The sequence below is a fragment of the Bufo bufo genome, chromosome 7 (genome assembly GCF_905171765.1).
Source record: "Bufo bufo chromosome 7, aBufBuf1.1, whole genome shotgun sequence".
NCBI lineage: Eukaryota > Metazoa > Chordata > Amphibia > Anura > Bufonidae > Bufo > Bufo bufo.
In genome coordinates, this window is record NC_053395.1 from 235924602 (window position 1) to 235945618 (window position 21017).

Below are 21017 nucleotides of genomic sequence, written 5' to 3' on the forward strand. Positions count from 1 at the left end.
TCTTGTCTGTATATAGAGACCGTACTGTGTAGACAGGGGATCCCTATCCTGCTCCATGGTAGATCCCCATCAGACCTCCCCTATGATCTTGTGGATCCCTGTCCTGCTCCATAGTAGACCCCGGCCATCAGACTTCCTGTATGATCTTGTCTGTATATAGAGACCGTACTGTGTACACATTGGATCCCTATCCTGCTCAATAGTAGATCCCCATCAGACCTCCCCTATGATCTTGTGGATCCCTGTCCTGCTCCATAGTAGACCCCCCCATCAGACCTCCCCTGTGATCTTGTCTGTATATAGAGACCGTACTGTGTACACATTGGATCCCTATCCTGCTCAATAGTAGATCCCCATCAGATCTCCTCTATGTTCTTGTGGATCCCTGTCCTGCTCCATAGTAGACCCCGGCCATCAGACCTCCTGTATGATCTTGTCTGTATATAGAGACCGTACAGTGTACACATTGGATCCCTATCCTGCTCCATGGTAGATCCCCATCAGACCTCCCCTATGATCTTGTGGATCCCTGTCCTGCTCCATAGTAGATCCCCATCAGACCTCCTCTGTGATCTTGTGGATCCCTGTCCTGCTCCATAGTAGACCCCGGCCATCAGACCTCCTGTATGATCTTGTCTGTATATAGAGACCGTACTGTGTACACATTGGATCCCTATCCTGCTCAATAGTAGATCCCCATCAGACCTCCCCTATGATCTTGTGGATCCCTGTCCTGCTCCATAGTAGACCCCCCCATCAGACCTCCTCTGTGATCTTGTCTGTATATAGAGACCGTACAGTGTACACATTGGATCCCTATCCTGCTCCATGGTAGATCCCTCCATCCTATGATCTTGTCTGTGATAGAGGCGTGCAGAGCCCGCATGTTGGATGCGACACAGTTGCAGGGTTGTGTGAGTGGTGGGCTGCACTCTTTACAGTCTAACGCCCCTTTGGTAATCTCCCCCACCTCAGGGTCCCTGTGGTCGTTGCTCGGCGCCGTCCTGTACGCGGTCTACGTTGTCATGATTAAGAGGAAGGTGGAGCGGGAGGAGAAGCTTGACATCCCCATGTTTTTTGGTGAGCATTGTCTTTCATCGTCTGTTCCCTCTTCTCTTCCTTCTGTTGTCCTTGTGCTGCAAGTAACTCCAAAAACAATCCTGGAGACAAAGTAAATGTGTTAGTGCCCTGCTGTGATTGGCTGCCACAGTCATGTGACATGGGCTCCCTGAAGCCTGCCTGCTCCCGTTATGTGTCCACAGCTCTGTGTGGTATCTGCAGCCTCAGACTATGGACACAAAGCCAGAGCTCTGAAGATAAAGGGGTTGCATAAGTCTACACACCCATTAGTCACCAGACAATGAAGTGCCCTGGAAGGGGTTCTGCAGAATTTAACAGCTGAGATCCGGTCACAGATCAGCAGGGGGGTCTGACTCCCCAAGTCCATTGTGTACGGGGCTGATCAGTGGGGTGCCGGCTGTCCAGCCCCCGCTGATCCCATGCTGATGGCCTATCCTAGGACGCCTGCTTGCTGTCAGTGAACAGGAACACTTCAGTCCCGGCCTAGTCCCGCTCACAGGGGGGTGTCCGCAGCACTCCACATGCAGGTGCTGGTTTTCAGGAGTGGACGCAGTTCAGCCGTTTTTAGGGATTTTTTTTAATGTTTTGTAAAATCCCCTTTTATCACAATCCGGGTCACTCCTCTTGCTATGGTAGAGCCTTACCTCAAACCATGGAAGTGCCCGGTGAGCGGAATCAGCTCTACCGATGTGATGATGGGGCCAAACGAAGGGTTAAGTGGAGCGGCTCAGGAAAGAAATGGAGTTGTGTTCTCCTTAAAGTCACCTTCCCTCTGATTTCAGCCTCCGTGTGCATATGCCAACAGCGTATCATCATGGACATTCAGTGATGAGTCTAGAACATTGTAATTGAATGAGAATGTAGAAATACAAACTTCAACGTGAGAAGGAGGGACAATATGGAGTAGGCACGGTTTCCTTCATTACCTGGGTCAGGGCTACAGGAGACAACAAGGTGTAGGCCCATTGGGTGACCTGATGGCTCTGGTGCTCGGCTGTGTTCTAGCTCCTGTGGTCACAGGACTCTGCTGGGTCAGGTCAAGTGCAGAAGCCTGGAGATGCAGCTACCAGATTGCCGAGGCAGGCGCTGTAAACCTGTACCATATATATATATATATACACAATGGCCGGGGGTTTACCTGCACATACAGCAGCCGGGGACCTCATCCATGAGCCCCTCCATCTCCACTTCACAAATCTAATTTGTAGATGAGGAGCAAAGTATCTCAAATGGGAAATTAAAGGGATGAGGTTAACACCGACATACATGAGAAGGTAATACCTGACTGCACTTCCCTGTGGGGGCAGGGAGCAATCAGTGACTCCTCAGGGGCGGATACATGTGACCGGTGATACCTTGTCTTCCAGGCTTCGTGGGCCTCTTTAACCTTCTCCTCCTGTGGCCCGGATTCTTTGTCCTGCATTACACAAAGTTTGAAGCTTTTGAGTTTCCCAGTAAAGTGGTTTGGATGTACTTGGTGGTGAACGGCCTGGTGGGCACCGTGCTGTCGGAGTTCCTCTGGCTGTGGTGAGTATCTGAGGGCCGAACGTTAAGATGATGGAAGTGATGACTGTCTTCCCATCTCACATGGTGATTGTTCCTCCACAGTGTTATCCCCCAGACAGTGCTGACCCCCCCCCATACAGTGGATATTGTTCCTGCACAGTGTTATCCCCATACAGTGCTGACCCCCCCCCCCCCCCCATACAATGGATATTGTTCCTGCATAGTGTTATCCCCCATACAGTGCTGACCCCCCCCCCCCCCCATACAGTGGATATTGTTCCTGCACAGTGATATCCCCCATACAGTGCTGACCCCCCCCCCATACAATGGATATTGTTCCTGCACAGTGTTATCCCCCAGACAGTGCTGACCCCCCCCCCCCCATACAATGGATATTGTTCCTGCACAGTGTTATCCCCCAGACAGTGCTGACCCCCCCCCCCCCCCCATACAATGGATATTGTTCCTGCACAGTGTTATCCCCCAGACAGTGCTGACCCCCCCCCCCCATACAATGGATATTGTTCCTGCACAGTGTTATCCCCCAGACAGTGCTGACCCCCCCCATACAATGGATATTGTTCCTGCACAGTGTTATCCCCCAGACAGTGCTGACCCCCCCCCATACAATGGATATTATTCCTGCACAGTGTTATCCCCCATACAGTGCTGACCCCCCCCCCATACAATGGATATTGTTCCTGCACAGTGTTATCCCCCAGACAGTGCTGACCCCCCCCCATACAATGGATATTGTTCCTGCACAGTGTTATCCCCATACAGTGCTGACCCCCCCCCCCATACAGTGGATATTGTTCCTGCACAGTGTTATCCCCATACAGTGCTGACCCCCCCCATACAATGGATATTGTTCCTGCACAGTGTTATCCCCCATACAGTGCTGACCCCCCCCCCATACAATGGATATTGTTCCTGCACAGTGTTATCCCCCATACAGTGCTGACCCCCCCCCCCATACAGTGGATATTGTTCCTGCACAGTGTTATCCTCATACAGTGCTGACCCCCCCCCCATACAATGAATATTGTTCCTGCACAGTGTTATCCCCCAGACAGTGCTGACCCCCCCCCCCCATACAATGGATATTGTTCCTGCACAGTGTTATCCCCCATACAGTGCTGACCCCCCCCCATACAATGGATATTGTCCCTGCACAGTGTTATCCCCCAGACAGTGCTGACCCCCCCCCCCCCCCCGATACAATGGATATTGTTCCTGCACAGTGTTATCCCCCAGACAGTGCTGACCCCCCCCCCCATACAATGGATATTGTTCCTGCACAGTGTTATCCCCCAGACAGTGCTGACCCCCCCCATACAATATTGTTCCTGCACAGTGTTATCCCCCATACAGTGCTGACCCCCCCATACAATGGATATTGTTCCTGCACAGTGTTATCCCCATACAGTGCTGACCCCCCCCATACAATAGATATTGTTCCTGCACAGTGTTATCCCCCATACAGTGCTGACCCCCCCCCCATACAATGGATATTGTTCCTGCACAGTGTTATCCCCATACAGTGCTGACCCCCCCCCCCCATACAATGGATATTGTTCCTGCACAGTGTTATCCCCCATACAGTGCTGACCCCCCCCCATACAATGGATATTGTTCCTGCACAGTGTTATCCCCATACAGTGCTGACCCCCCCCATACAATGGATATTGTTCCTGCACAGTGTTATCCCCCATACAGTGCTGACCCCCCCCCCATACAATGGATATTGTTCCTGCACAGTGTTATCCCCCATACAGTGCTGACACCCCCCCCATACAATGGATATTGTTCCTGCACAGTGTTATCCCCCAGACAGTGCTGACCCCCCCCCCCCCCCATACAGTGGAAATTGTTCCTGCACAGTGTTATCCCCATACAGTGCTGACCCCCCCCCCCCCATACAGTGGAAATTGTTCCTGCACAGTGTTATCCCCCAGACAGTGCTGCCCTTCCCCCCATACAATGGATATTGTTCCTGCAGTGTTATCCCCCAGACAGTGCTGACCCCCCCCCCCCCCATACAATGGATATTGTTCCTGCACAGTGTTATCCCCCATACAGTGCTGACCCCCCCCCCATACAATGGATATTGTTCCTGAACAGTGTTATCCCCCATACAGTGCTGACCCCCCCCCATACAATGGATATTGTTCCTGAACAGTGTTATCCCCCATACAGTGCTGACCCCCCCCCCATACAATGGATATTGTTCCTGCACAGTGTTATCCCCCATACAGTGCTGACCCCCCCCCCCATACAATGGATATTGTTCCTGCACAGTGTTATCCCCCATACAGTGCTGACCCCCCCCCCCATACAATGGATATTGTTCCTGCACAGTGTTATCCCCCATACAGTGCTGACCCCCCCCCATCCAATGGATATTGTTCCTGCACAGTGTTATCCCCCATACAGTGCTGACCCCCCCATACAATGGATATTGTTCCTGCACAGTGTTATCCCCCATACAGTGCTGACCCCCCCATACAATGGATATTGTTCCTGCACAGTGTTATCCCCCATACAGTGCTGCCCCCCCCATACAGTGGATATTGTTCCTGCACAGTGTTATCCCCCAAACAGTGCTGACCCCCCCCTCCCCATGCAGTTAAAATTCTTCCTGCACAGTGTTATCCCCCATACAGTGCTGACCCCCCCTCCACATGCAGTGGAAATTGTTCCTGCACAGTGTTATCCCCCAGACAGTGCTGACCCCCCCCCCCCATACAATGGATATTGTTCCTGCACAGTGTTATCCCCCAGACAGTACTGACCCCCCCATACAATGGATATTGTTCCTGCACAGTGTTATCCCCCAGACAGTACTGACCCCCCCATACAGTGGATATTTTTCCTGCACAGTGTTATCCCCATACAGTGCTGACCCCCCCCCCATACAGTGGATATTGTTCCTGCACAGTGTTATCCCCCAGACAGTGCTGACCCCCCCCATACAATGGATATTGTTCCTGCACAGTGTTATCCCCCAGACAGTGCTGACCCCCCACATACAATGGATATTGTATCTGCACAGTGTTATCCCCCAGACAATGCGGACCCCCCCCTCCCCATGCAGTTGAAATTCTTCCTGCACACTGTTATCCCCCAGACAGTACTGACCCCCCCCATACAATGGATATTGTTCCTGCACAGTGTTATCCCCCATACAGTGCTGACCCCCCCCCCAATACAATGGATATTGTTCCTGCACAGTGTTATCCCCCATACAGTGCTGACCCCCCCCCATACAATGGATATTGTTCCTGCACAGTGTTATCCCCCATACAGTGCTGACCCCCTCCCCCATACAATGGATATTGTTCCTGCACAGTGTTATCCCCCAGACAGTGCTGACCCCCCCCCCCATACAATGGATATTGTTCCTGCACAGTGTTATCCCCCATACAGTACTGACCCCCCCTCCACATGCAGTGGAAATTGTTCCTGCACAGTGTTATCCCCCAGACAGTGCTGACCCCCCCCCCCATACAATGGATATTGTTCCTGCACAGTGTTATCCCCATACAGTGCTGACCCCCCCCCCATACAATGGATATTGTTCCTGCACAGTGTTATCCCCCATACAGTGCTGACCCCCCCCATACAATGGATATTGTTCCTGCACAGTGTTATCCCCCATACAGTGCTGACCCCCCCCCCCCATACAATGGATATTGTTCCTGCACAGTGTAATCCCCCATACAGTGCTGACCCCCCCCCCATACAATGGATATTGTTCCTGCACAGTGTTATCCCCCATACAGTGCTGACCCCCCCATACAATGGATATTGTTCCTGCACAGTGTTATCCCCCAGACAGTGCTGACCCCCCCCCCCATACAATGGATATTGTTCCTGCAGTGTTATCCCCCATACAGTGCTGACCCCCCCCCATACAATGGATATTGTTCCTGCACAGTGTTATCCCCCATACAGTGCTGACCCCCCCCCCCATACAATGGATATTGTTCCTGCACAGTGTTATCCCCCATACAGTGCTGACCCCCCCCCCCCATACAATGGATATTGTTCCTGCACAGTGTTCTCCCCCATACAGTGCTGACCCCCCCCCCCCATACAATGGATATTGTTCCTGCACAGTGTTATCCCCCATACAGTGCTGGCCCTCCCCCCCCCATACAATGGATATTGTTCCTCCACAGTGTTATCCCCATACAGTGCTGACCCCCCCCCCCATACAATGGATATTGTTCCTGCACAGTGTTATCCCCATACAGTGCTGACCCCCACCCCCCCCATACAATGGATATTGTTCCTGCACAGTGTTATCCCCCATACAGTACTGACCCCCCCCCATACAATGGATATTGTTCCTGCACAGTGTTATCCCCCATACAGTGCTGGCCCTCCCCCCCCATACAATGGATATTGTTCCTGCACAGTGTTATCCCCCAGACAGTGCTGACCCCCCCCCCATACAATGGATATTGTTCCTGCACAGTGTTATCCCCCATACAGTGCTGACCCCCCCCCCATACAATGGATATTGTTCCTGCACAGTGTTATCCCCCATACAGTACTGACCCCCCCTCCACATGCAGTGGAAATTGTTCCTGCACAGTGTTATCCACATACAGTGCTGACCCCCCCCCCATACAATGGATATTGTTCCTGCACAGTGTTATCACCCAGACAGTACTGACCCCCCCCCATACAATGGATATTGTTCCTGCACAGTGTTATCCCCCATACAGTGCTAACCCCCCCCCCCATACAATGGATATTGTTCCTGCACAGTGTTATCCCCATACAGTGCTGACCCCCCCCCCCATACAATGGATATTGTTCCTGCAGTGTTATCCCCCAGACAGTGCTGACCCCCCCCCCCCCCCCATACAATGGATATTGTTCCTGCACAGTGTTATCCCCCATACAGTGCTGACCCCCCCCCCCCATACAATGGATATTGTTCCTGCACAGTTTTATCCCCCAGACAGTACTGACCCCCCCCATACAATGGATATTGTTCCTGCACAGTGTTATCCCCCATACAGTGCTGACCCCCCCCCATACAATGGATATTGTTCCTGCACAGTGTTATCCCCATACAGTGCTGACCCCCCCCCCCCCATACAGTGGATATTGTTCCTGCACAGTGTTATCCCCATACAGTGCTGACCCCCCCCCATACAATGGAAATGGATATTGTTCCTGCACAGTGTTATCCCCCATACAGTGCTGACCCCCCCCCCCCATACAATGGATATTGTTCCTGCACAGTGTTATCCCCCATACAGTGCTGACCCCCCCCCCATACAGTGGATATTGTTCCTGCACAGTGTTATCCCCATACAGTGCTGACCCCCCCCCCCCCATACAATGGATATTGTTCCTGCACAGTGTTATCCCCCAGTCAGTGCTGACCCCCCCCCCCCCATACAATGGATATTGTTCCTGCACAGTGTTATCCCCCATACAGTGCTGACCCCCCCCCCATACAATGGATATTGTCCCTGCACAGTGTTATCCCCCAGACAGTGCTGACCCCCCCCCCATACAATGGATATTGTTCCTGCACAGTGTTATCCCCCAGACAGTGCTGACCCCCCCCCATACAATGGATATTGTTCCTGCACAGTGTTATCCCCCATACAGTGCTGACCCCCCCCCCCATACAGTGGATATTGTTCCTGCACAGTGTTATCCCCCAGACAGTGCTGACCCCCCCATACAATATTGTTCCTGCACAGTGTTATCCCCCATACAGTGCTGACCCCCCCATACAATGGATATTGTTCCTGCACAGTGTTATCCCCATACAGTGCTGACCCCCCCCATACAATGGATATTGTTCCTGCACAGTGTTATCCCCCATACAGTGCTGACCCCCCCCCATACAATGGATATTGTTCCTGCACAGTGTTATCCCCATACAGTGCTGACCCCCCCCCCCATACAATGGATATTGTTCCTGCACAGTGTTATCCCCCATACAGTGCTGACCCCCCCCATACAATGGATATTGTTCCTGCACAGTGTTATCCCCATACAGTGCTGACCCCCCCCCATACAATGGATATTGCCCCTGCACAGTGTTATCCCCCATACAGTGCTGACCCCCCCCCCCCATACAATGGATATTGTTCCTGCACAGTGTTATCCCCCATACAGTGCTGACACCCCCCCCCATACAATGGATATTGTTCCTGCACAGTGTTATCCCCCAGACAGTGCTGACCCCCCCCCCCCCATACAGTGGAAATTGTTCCTGCACAGTGTTATCCCCATACAGTGCTGACCCCCCCCCCCCCCATACAGTGGAAATTGTTCCTGCACAGTGTTATCCCCCAGACAGTGCTGACCCCCCCCCCATACAATGGATATTGTTCCTGCAGTGTTATCCCCCAGACAGTGCTGACCCCCCCCCCATACAATGGATATTGTTCCTGCACAGTGTTATCCCCCATACAGTGCTGACCCCCCCCCCCCATACAATGGATATTGTTCCTGAACAGTGTTATCCCCCATACAGTGCTGACCCCCCCCCCCCATACAATGGATATTGTTCCTGAACAGTGTTATCCCCCATACAGTGCTGACCCCCCCCCCCCCATTCAATGGATATTGTTCCTGCACAGTGTTATCCCCCATACAGTGCTGACCCCCCCCCCCATCCAATGGATATTGTTCCTGCACAGTGTTATCCCCCATACAGTGCTGACCCCCCCCCCCCTCCAATGGATATTGTTCCTGCACAGTGTTATCCCCCAAACAGTGCTGACCCCCCCATACAATGGATATTGTTCCTGCACAGTGTTATCCCCCATACAGTGCTGACCCCCCCATACAATGGATATTGTTCCTGCACAGTGTTATCCCCCATACAGTGCTGCCCCCCCCATACAGTGGATATTGTTCCTGCACAGAGTTATCCCCCAAACAGTGCTGACCCCCCCCCCTCCCCATGCAGTTAAAATTCTTCCTGCACAGTGTTATCCCCCATACAGTGCTGACCCCCCCTCCACATGCAGTGGAAATTGTTCCTGCACAGTGTTATCCCCCAGACAGTGCTGACCCCCCCCCCCCCCATACAATGGATATTGTTCCTGCACAGTGTTATCCCCCAGACAGTACTGACCCCCCCATACAATGGATATTGTTCCTGCACAGTGTTATCCCCATACAGTGCTGACCCCCCCCCCCCCCCATGCAGTGGAAATTGTTCCTGCACAGTGTTATCCCCATACAGTGCTGACCTCCCCCCCCCCATACAATGGATATTGTTCCTGCACAGTGTTATCCCCCAGACAGTGCTGACCCTCCCATACAGTGGATATTGTTCCTGCACAGTGTTATCCCCATACAGTGCTGACCCCCCCCCATACAGTGGATATTGTTCCTGCACAGTGTTATCCCCCATACAGTGCTGACCCCCCCCATACAATGGATATTGTTCCTGCACAGTGTTATCCCCCAGACACTGCTGACCCCCCCCTCCATACAGTGGATATTGTTCCTGCACAGTGTTATCCCCCAGACAGTGCTGACCCCCCCCCCATTCAATGGATATTGTTCCTGCACAGTGTTATCCCCCAGACAGTGCTGACCCCCCACATACAATGGATATTGTATCTGCACAGTGTTATCCCCCAGACAGTGCGGACCCCCCCCCTCCCCATGCAGTTGAAATTCTTCCTGCACACTGTTATCCCCCAGACAGTACTGACCCCCCCCCATACAATGGATATTGTTCCTGCACAGTGTTATCCCCCATACAGTGCTGACCCCCCCCCCAATACAATGGATATTGTTCCTGCACAGTGTTATCCCCCATACAGTGCTGACCCCCCCCCCCCATACAATTGATATTGTTCCTGCACAGTGTTATCCCCCATACAGTGCTGACCCCCCCCCCCCCCATACAATGGATATTGTTTCTGCACACTGTTATCCCCCAGACAGTACTGACCCCCCCCCATACAATGGATATTGTTCCTGCACAGTGTTATCCCCCATACAGTGCTGACCCCCCCCCCAATACAATGGATATTGTTCCTGCACAGTGTTATCCCCCATACAGTGCTGACCCCCCCCCCATACAATTGATATTGTTCCTGCACAGTGTTATCCCCCATACAGTGCTGACCCCCCCCCCCATACAATAGATATTGTTCCTGCACAGTGTTATCCCCCATACAGTACTGACCCCCCCCTCCACATGCAGTGGAAATTGTTCCTGCACAGTGTTATCCCCCAGACAGTGCTGACCCCCCCCCCCATACAATGGATATTGTTCCTGCACAGTGATATCCCCATACAGTGCTGACCCCCCCCCCCCCATACAATGGATATTTTTCCTGCACAGTGTTATCCCCCATACAGTGCTGACCCCCCCTCCATACAGTGGATATTGTTCCTGCACAGTGTTATCCCCCATACAGTGCTGACCCCCCCCCCCCATACAATGGATATTGTTCCTGCACAGTGTAATCCCCCATACAGTGCTGACCCCCCCCCCCTCACAATGGATATTGTTCCTGCACAGTGTTATCCCCCATACAGTGCTGACCCCCCCCATACAATGGATATTGTTCCTGCACAGTGTTATCCCCCAGACAGTGCTGACCCCCCCCCCCCCATACAATGGATATTGTTCCTGCACAGTGTTATCCCCCATACAGTACTGACCCCCCCCTCCACATGCAGTGGAAATTGTTCCTGCACAGTGTTATCCCCCAGACAGTGCTGACCCCCCCCCATACAATGGATATTGTTCCTGCACAGTGTTATCCCCCATACAGTGCTGACCCCCCCCCCCATACAATGGATATTGTTCCTGCACAGTGTTATCCCCCATACAGTACTGACCCCCCCTCCACATGCAGTGGAAATTGTTCCTGCACAGTGTTATCCCCCAGACAGTGCTGACCCCCCCCCCCATACAATGGATATTGTTCCTGCACAGTGTTATCCCCCATACAGTGCTGACCCCCCCCCATACAATGGATATTGTTCCTGCACAGTGTTATTCCCCATACAGTGCTGACCCCCCCTATACAATGGATATTGTTCCTGCACAGTGTTATCCCCTATACAGTGCTGACCCCCCCCCCATACAATGGATATTGTTCCTGCACAGTGTTATCCCCCATACAGTGCTGACCCTCCCCCATACAATGGATATTGTTCCTGCACAGTGTTATCCCCCATACAGTGCTGACCCCCCCATACAATGGATATTGTTCCTGCACAGTGTTATCCCCATACAGTGCTGACCCCCCCCCATACAATGGATATTGTTCCTGCACAGTGTTATCCCCCATACAGTGCTGACCCCCCCCCCATACAATGGATATTGTTCCTGCACAGTGTTATCCCCATACAGTGCTGACCCCCCCCCATACAATGGATATTGTTCCTGCACAGTGTTATCCCCCATACAGTACTGACCCCCCCCCCCATACAATGGATATTGTTCCTGCACAGTGTTATCCCCCAGACAGTGCTGACCCCCCCCCCCCCCCCCCATACAATGGATATTGTTCCTGCACAGTGTTATCCCCATACAGTGCTGACCCCCCCCATACAATGGATATTGTTCCTGCACAGTGTTATCCCCCATACAGTGCTGACCCCCCCCATACAATGGATATTGTTCCTGCACAGTGTTATCCCCCAGACAGTGCTGACCCCCCCCCATACAATGGATATTGTTCCTGCACAGTGTTATCCCCCAGACAGTACTGACCCCCCCCCCCCCATACAATGGATATTGTTCCTGCACAGTGTTATCCCCCATACAGTGCTGACCCCCCCCCATACAATGGATATTGTTCCTGCACAGTGTTATCCCCCAGACACTGCTGACCCCCCCCCATACAATGGATATTGTTCCTGCAGTGTTATCCCCCATACAGTGCTGACCCCCCCCCCCCCCATACAATGGATATTGTTCCTGCACAGTGTTATCCCCCATACAGTGCTGACCCCCCCCCCCCATACAATGGATATTGTTCCTGCACAGTGTTATCCCCCATACAGTGCTGACCCCCCCCCCCATACAATGGATATTGTTCCTGCACAGTGTTATCCCCCATACAGTGCTGGCCCCCCCCCCCCCATACAATGGATATTGTTCCTGCACAGTGTTATCCCCCATACAGTGCTGACCCCCCCCCCCCCATACAATGGATATTGTTCCTGCACAGTGTTATCCCCCATACAGTGCTGGCCCTCCCCCCCCCCATACAATGGATATTGTTCCTGCACAGTGTTATCCCCATACAGTGCTGACCCCCCCCCCCCCATACAGTGGATATTGTTCCTGCACAGTGTTATCCCCCATACAGTACTGACCCCCCCTCCACATGCAGTGGAAATTGTTCCTGCACAGTGTTATCCCCCAGACAGTGCTGACCCCCCCCCCCATACAATGGATATTGTTCCTGCACAGTGTTATCCCCCAGACAGTACTGACCCCCCCCCCCATACAATGGATATTGTTCCTGCACAGTGTTATCCCCATACAGTGCTGACCCCCCCCCATACAATGGATATTGTTCCTGCACAGTGTTATCCCCATACAGTGCTGACCCCCCCCCCCCCCCATACAATGGATATTGTTCCTGCAGTGTTATCCCCCATACAGTGCTAACCCCCCCCATACAATAGATATTGTTCCTGCACAGTGTTATCCCCCATACAGTGCTGACCCCCCCCCCCCATACAATGGATATTGTTCCTGCACAGTGTTATCCCCCATACAGTGCTGACCCCCCCCCATACAATGGATATTGTTCCTGAACAGTGTTATCCCCCATACAGTGCTGACCCCCCCCCCCATACAATGGATATTGTTCCTGCACAGTGTTATCCCCCATACAGTGCTCACCCCCCCCATACAATAGATATTGTTCCTGCACACTGTTATCCCCCATACAGTGCTGACCCCCCCCCCCCCCCATACAGTGGATATTGTTCCTGCACAGTGTTATCCCCCATACAGTGCTGACCCCCCCCCCCCCATACAGTGGATATTGTTCCTGCACAGTGTTATCCCCCATACAGTGCTGACCCCCCCCCCCATACAGTGGATATTGTTCCTGCACAGTGTTATCCCCAATACAGTGCTGACCCCCCCCCCCATACAATGGATATTGTTCCTGCACAGTGTTATCCCCCATACAGTGCTGACCCCCCCCATACAATGGATATTGTTCCTGCACAGTGTTATCCCCCATACAGTGCTGACCCCCCCCCCCCCATACAATGGATATTGTTCCTGCACAGTGTTATCCCCCATACAGTGCTGACCCCCCCCCCCCCCCCCCATACAATGGATATTGTTCCTGCACAGTGTTATCCCCCATACAGTGCTGACCCCCCCCCATACAATGGATATTGTTCCTGCACAGTGTTATCCCCATACAGTGCTGACCCCCCCCCTCATACAATGGATATTGTTCCTGCAGTGTTATCCCCCATACAGTGCTGACCCCCCCCCCCATACAATAGATATTGTTCCTGCACAGTGTTATCCCCCATACAGTGCTGACCCCCCCCCCCATACAATGGATATTGTTCCTGCACAGTGTTATCCCCATACAGTGCTGACCCCCCCCCCCCCCATACAATGGATATTGTTCCTGCACAGTGTTATCCCCATACAGTGCTGACCCCCCCCCTCATACAATGGATATTGTTCCTGCACAGTGTTATCCCCCATACAGTGCTGACCCCCCCATACAATGGATATTGTTCCTGAACAGTGTTATCCCCCATACAGTGCTGACCCCCCCCCATACAATGGATATTGTTCCTGCACAGTGTTATCCCCCATACAGTGCTGACCCCCCCCCCATACAATGGATATTGTTCATGCACAGTGTTATCCCCCATACAGTGCTCACCCCCCCCATACAATGGATATTGTTCCTGCACACTGTTATCCCCCATACAGTGCTGACCCCCCCCCCCATACAATGGATATTGTTCCTGCACAGTGTTATCCCCCATACAGTGCTGACCCCCCCCCCATACAATGGATATTGTTCCTGCACAGTGTTATCCCCCATACATTGCTGACCCCCCCCCATACAATGGATATTGTTCCTGCACAGTGTTATCCCCCATACAGTGCTGACCCCCCCCCCCCATACAGTGGATATTGTTCCTGCACAGTGTTATCCCCCAGACAGTGCTGACCCCCCCCATACAATGGATATTGTTCCTGCACAGTGTTATCCCCCATACAGTGCTGACCCCCCCCCATACAGTGGATATTGTTCCTGCACAGTGTTATCCCCATACAGTGCTGACCCCCCCATACAGTGGATATTGTTCCTGCACAGTGTTATCCCCCATACAGTGCTGACCCCCCCCCCCCATACAATGGATATTGTTCCTGCACAGTGTTATCCCCCATACAGTGCTGACCCCCCCCCATACAATGGATATTGTTCCTGCACAGTGTTATCCCCCATACAGTGCTGACCCCCCCCCCATACAATGGATATTGTTCCTGCACAGTGTTATCCCCATACAGTGCTGACCCCCTTCCCATACAATGGATATTGTTCCTGCACAGTGTTATCCCCCATACAGTGCTGACCCCCCCCATACAATGGATATTGTTCCTGCACAGTGTTATCCCCCATACAGTGCTGACCCCCCCCCCATACAATGGATATTGTTCCTGCACAGTGTTATCCCCCATACAGTGCTGACCCCCCCCCCATACAATGGATATTGTTCCTGCACAGTGTTATCCCCCATACAGTGCTGACCCCCCCCCCCATACAATGGATATTGTTCCTGCACAGTGTTATCCCCCATACAGTGCTGACCCCCTTCCCATACAATGGATATTGTTCCTGCACAGTGTTATCCCCCATACAGTGCTGACCCCCCCCCATACAATGGATATTGTTCCTGCACAGTGTTATCCCCCATACAGTGCTGGCCCTCCCCCCCATACAATGGATATTGTTCCTGCACAGTGTTATCCCCCATACAGTGCTGACCCCCCCCCCATACAATGGATATTGTTCCTGCACAGTGTTATCCCCCATACAGTGCTGACCCCCCCCCATACAATGGATATTGTTCCTGCACAGTGTTATCCCCCATACAGTGCTGGCCCTCCCCCCCCATACAATGGATATTGTTCCTGCACAGTGTTATCCCCCAGACAGTGCTGACCCCCCCCCCCCATACAATGGATATTGTTCCTGCACAGTGTTATCCCCCATACAGTGCTGACCCCCCCCCATACAATGGATATTGTTCCTGCACAGTGTTATCCCCCATACAGTGCTGACCCCCCCCCCCCATACAATGGATATTGTTCCTGCACAGTGTTGTCCCCCATACAGTGCTGACCCCCCCCCCCCATACAATGGATATTGTTCCTGCACAGTGTTATCCCCCAGACAGTGCTGACCCCCCCCCCCATACAATGGATATTGTTCCTGCACAGTGTTATCCCCCAGACAGTGCTGACCCCCCCCCCCATACAATGGATATTGTTCCTGCACAGTGTTATCCCCCATACAGTGCTGACCCCCCCCCCCCCCCATACAATGGATATTGTTCCTGCACAGTGTTATCCCCCAGACAGTGCTGACCCCCCCCCCCATACAATGGATATTGTTCCTGCACAGTGTTATCCCCCAGACAGTGCTGACCCCCCCATACAATGGATATTGTTCCTGCACAGTGTTATCCCCCATACAGTGCTGACCCCCCCCCCCCCCCCATACAATGGATATTGTTCCTGCACAGTGTTATCCCCCAGACAGTGCTGACCCCCCCTCCCCATACAATGGATATTGTTCCTGCACAGTGTTATCCCCCAGACAGTGCTGACCCCCCCCCCCCATACAATGGATATTGTTCCTGCACAGTGTTATCCCCCATACAGTGCTGACCCCCCCCCCCCCCATACAATGGATATTGTTCCTGCACAGTGTTATCCCCCAGACAGTGCTGACCCCCCCCCATACAATGGATATTGTTCCTGCACAGTGTTATCCCCCAGACAGTGCTGACCCCCCCCTATACAATGGATATTGTTCCTGCACAGTGTTATCCCCCATACAGTGCTGACCCCCCCCCCTATACAATGGATATTGTTCCTGCACAGTGTTATCCCCCAGACAGTGCTGACCCCCCCCATACAATGGATATTGTTCCTGCACAGTGTTATCCCCCATACAGTGCTGACCCCCCCCCATACAATGGATATTGTTCCTGCACAGTGTTATCCCCCAGACAGTGCTGACCCCCCCCCCCATACAATGGATATTGTTCCTGCACAGTGTTATCCCCCAGACAGTGCTGACCCCCCCCCCCCCCCCCATACAATGGATATTGTTCCTGCACAGTGTTATCCCCCAGACAGTGCTGACCCCCCCCCATACAATGGATATTGTTCCTGCACAGTGTTATCCCCCAGACAGTGCTGACCCCCCCCCCCCATACAATGGATATTGTTCCTGCACAGTGTTATCCCCATACAGTGCTGACCCCCCCCCCATACAATGGATATTGTTCCTGCAGTGTTATCCCCCAGACAGTGCTGACCCCCCCCCCCCATACAATGGATATTGTTCCTGCACAGTGTTATCCCCCAGACAGTGCTGACCCCCCCCCCATGCAGTGGAAATTCTTCCTGCACAGTGTTTTCCCCCATGAATGGAAGGACTCCGACACTGACACACTAAGTGTGATTGAGATGTGCGGAGAGTGCACTACCCCTACAATTGGAGGGACACCGACACTGACAGGCAGATTGTGATTGGGATCTGCAAAGTGTGAGCCACCCATACAGCTGGAGGTACTCCGACACTGACACACTGAGTTTGATTGGGGTCTGTGGAGTGTGAGCCACCCGTACAGCTGGAGGGACTCCGACACTGACACACTGAGTTTGATTGGGATCTGCGGAGTGTGAGCCACCCGTACAGCTGGAGGGACTCCGACACTGACACACTGAGTTTGATTGGGGTCTGTGGAGTGTGAGCCACCCGTACAGCTGGAGGGACTCCGACACTGACACACTGAGTTTGATTGGGGTCTGTGGAGTGTGAGCCACCCGTACAGCTGGAGGGACTCCGACACTGACACACTGAGTTTGATTGGGGTCTGTGGAGTGTGAGCCACCCGTACAGCTGGAGGGACTCCGACACTGACACACTGAGTTTGATTGGGATCTGCGGAGTGTGAGCCACCCGTACAGCTGGAGGGACTCCGACACTGACACACTGAGTTTGATTGGGGTCTGTGGAGTGTGAGCCACCCGTACAGCTGGAGGGACTCCGACACTGACACACTGAGTTTGATTGGGGTCTGTGGAGTGTGAGCCACCCGTACAGCTGGAGGGACTCCGACACTGACACACTGAGTTTGATTAGGGTCTGTGGAGTGTGAGCCACCCGTACAGCTGGAGGGACTCCGACACTGACACACTGAGTTTGATTGGGATCTGCGGAGTGTGAGCCACCCGTACAGCTGGAGGGACTCTGACACACTGAGTGTGGGGGCCACTTCTACTGCGTTCTGAAATGTAGTAATTGAAGAGTTGATTGACCCTATTTAATTTGGGATTGATATTTCTAGGAGGACATTGCAGACTTACTATAGGCCATTCAGCTGGGCAGACACCACAGGCTGTGGCAGGACTCTGCTGCAGGAGGAGATGCTGACTCTTCTCTATGCTCCAGCACACCCATGTCTGCAGTGCTGCACTCTGCCACTAGGTGGCACAGCCGCCCTGCGCCACACGTTTCTGCTCGGATATCTGGATTGTGCAGACATTTGCCTCTCAGATTATGTCTAGGCTTTTGCTGTTTCAGGGGCTGCTTCCTGACCTCATCTCTGGTTGGCACCCTGGCCCTCAGCCTCACCATCCCGCTCTCCATTATTGCAGACATCTGCATGCAGAAGGTAACGGCCATTATTTTTACTGAGGGTGCAGTTCTATAAATGTCTGTTTCTGTTCTGTGTGGTTTTTACCGCCTTCAGCGCTCGCTCCATTTGCTTTATTTTCTAGCTATCGCATTTTATTCTCACCAAGCCAATAGATTGTCAAATAGTAGAGTGAAAGGTGTCTTTAGGTGGAGGAATCTGGTTCGGTGAATGACTCTGACCTATAGACACATCACTCATCAGCTTCATCCTATCAGTATCTGACCTATAGACACATCACTCATCAGCTTCATCCTATCAGTATCTGACCTATAGACATCACTCATCAGCTTCATCCTATCAGTATCTGACCTATAGACATCACACATCAGCTTCATCCTATCAGTATCTCACCTATAGACACATCACTCATCAGCTTCATCCTATCAGTATCTGACCTATAGACACATCACTTATCAGCTTCATCCTATCAGTATCTGACCTATAGACACATCACTTATCAGCTTCATCCTATCAGTATCTGACCTATAGACACATCACTCATCAGCTTCATCCTATCAGTATCTGACCTATAGACATATATCACTCATCAGCTTCATCCTATCAGTATCTGATCTATAGACACATCACTTATCAGCTTCATCCTATCAGTATCTGACCTATAGACACATCACTTATCAGCCTCATCCTATCAGTATCGGACCTATAGACATATCACTTATCAGCTTCATCCTATCAGTATCTGACCTATAGACACATCACTCATCAGCTTCATCCTATCAGTATCTGATCTATAGACACATCACTTATCAGCTTCATCCTATCAGTATCTGACCTATAGACATATCACTTATCAGCTTCATCCTATCAGTATCTGACCTATAGACACATCACTCAGCTTCATCCTATCAGTATCTGATCTATAGACACATCACTTATCAGCTTCATCCTATCAGTATCTGACCTATAGACACATCACTCATCAGCTTCATCCTATCAGTATCTGACCTATAGACACATCACTCATCAGCTTCATCCTATCAGTATCTGACCTATAGACATATCACTTATCAGCTTCATCCTATCAGTATCTGATCTATAGACACATCACTTATCAGCTTCATCCTATCAGTATCTGACCTATAGACACATCACTTATCAGCCTCATCCTATCAGTATCGGACCTATAGACATATCACTTATCAGCTTCATCCTATCAGTATCGGACCTATAGACATATCACTTATCAGCTTCATCCTATCAGTATCTGACCTATAGACACATCACTTATCAGCTTCATCCTATCAGTATCTGACCTATAGACATATCACTTATCAGCTTCATCCTATCAGTATCTGACCTATAGACATATCACTTATCAGCTTCATCCTATCAGTATCTGATCTATAGACACATCACTTATCAGCTTCATCCTATCAGTATCTGACCTATAGACACATCACTTATCAGCCTCATCCTATCAGTATCGGACCTATAGACATATCACTTATCAGCTTCATCCTATCAGTATCTGACCTATAGACATATCACTTATCAGCTTCATCCTATCAGTATCTGACCTATAGACACATCACTCATCAGCTTCATCATATCAGTATCTGACCTATAGACACATCACTCATCAGCTTCATCCTATCAGTATCTGACCTATAGACATATCACTCATCAGCTTCATCCTACCAGTATCTGACCTATAGACACATCACTTATCAGCTTCATCCTATCAGTATCTGACCTATAGACACATCACTTATCAGCTTCATCCTATCAGTATCTGACCTATAGACACATCACCTATCAGCTTCATCCTATCAGTATCTGACCTATAGACACATCACTCATCAGCTTCATCCTATCAGTATCTGACCTATAGACACATCACTCATCAGCTTCATCCTATCAGTATCTGACCTATAGACACATCACTCATCAGCTTCATCCTATCAGTATTTGACCTATAGACACATCACTCATCAGCTTCATCCTACCAGTATCTGACCTATAGACACATCACTCATCAGCTTCATCCTATCAGTATCTGACCTATAGACACATCACTCATCAGCTTCATCCTATCAGTATCTGACCTATAGACACATCACTCATCAGCTTCATCCTATCAGTATCTGACCTATAGACACATCACTCATCAGCTTCATCCTATCAGTATTTGACCTATAGACACATCACTCATCAGCTTCATCCTACCAGTATCTGACCTATAGACACATCACTCATCAGCTTCATCCTATCAGTATCTGACCTATAGACATATCACTTATCAGCTTCATCCTATCAGTATCTGACCTATAGACACATCACTTATCAGCTTCATCCTATCAGTATCTGACCTATAGACACATCACTTATCAGCTTCATCCTATCAGTATCTGACCTATAGACACATCACTCATCAGCTTCATCCTATCAGTATCTGACCTATAGACACATCACTCATCAGCTTCATCCTATCAGTATCTGACCTATAGACACATCACTCA

General features: G+C 51.4%; 1 protein-coding gene across 2 annotated transcripts in view; it reads left to right on the forward strand.

Moving 5' to 3' along the window:
- The window catches only part of SLC35F5 (solute carrier family 35 member F5), a 130428-nt gene that overhangs the window by 79758 nt on the left and 29653 nt on the right, over positions 1–21017 (forward strand). Inside the window, exons 10-12 of one of the 2 annotated variants that reach the window (XM_040441874.1) lie at positions 976–1080; positions 2448–2607; positions 18423–18513. In XM_040441874.1, the coding sequence (XP_040297808.1) occupies positions 976–1080; positions 2448–2607; positions 18423–18513 (356 nt within the window). The remainder of the gene's footprint in view (positions 1–975; positions 1081–2447; positions 2608–18422; positions 18514–21017) is intronic. The other variant, XM_040441875.1, reaches the window with a different exon arrangement.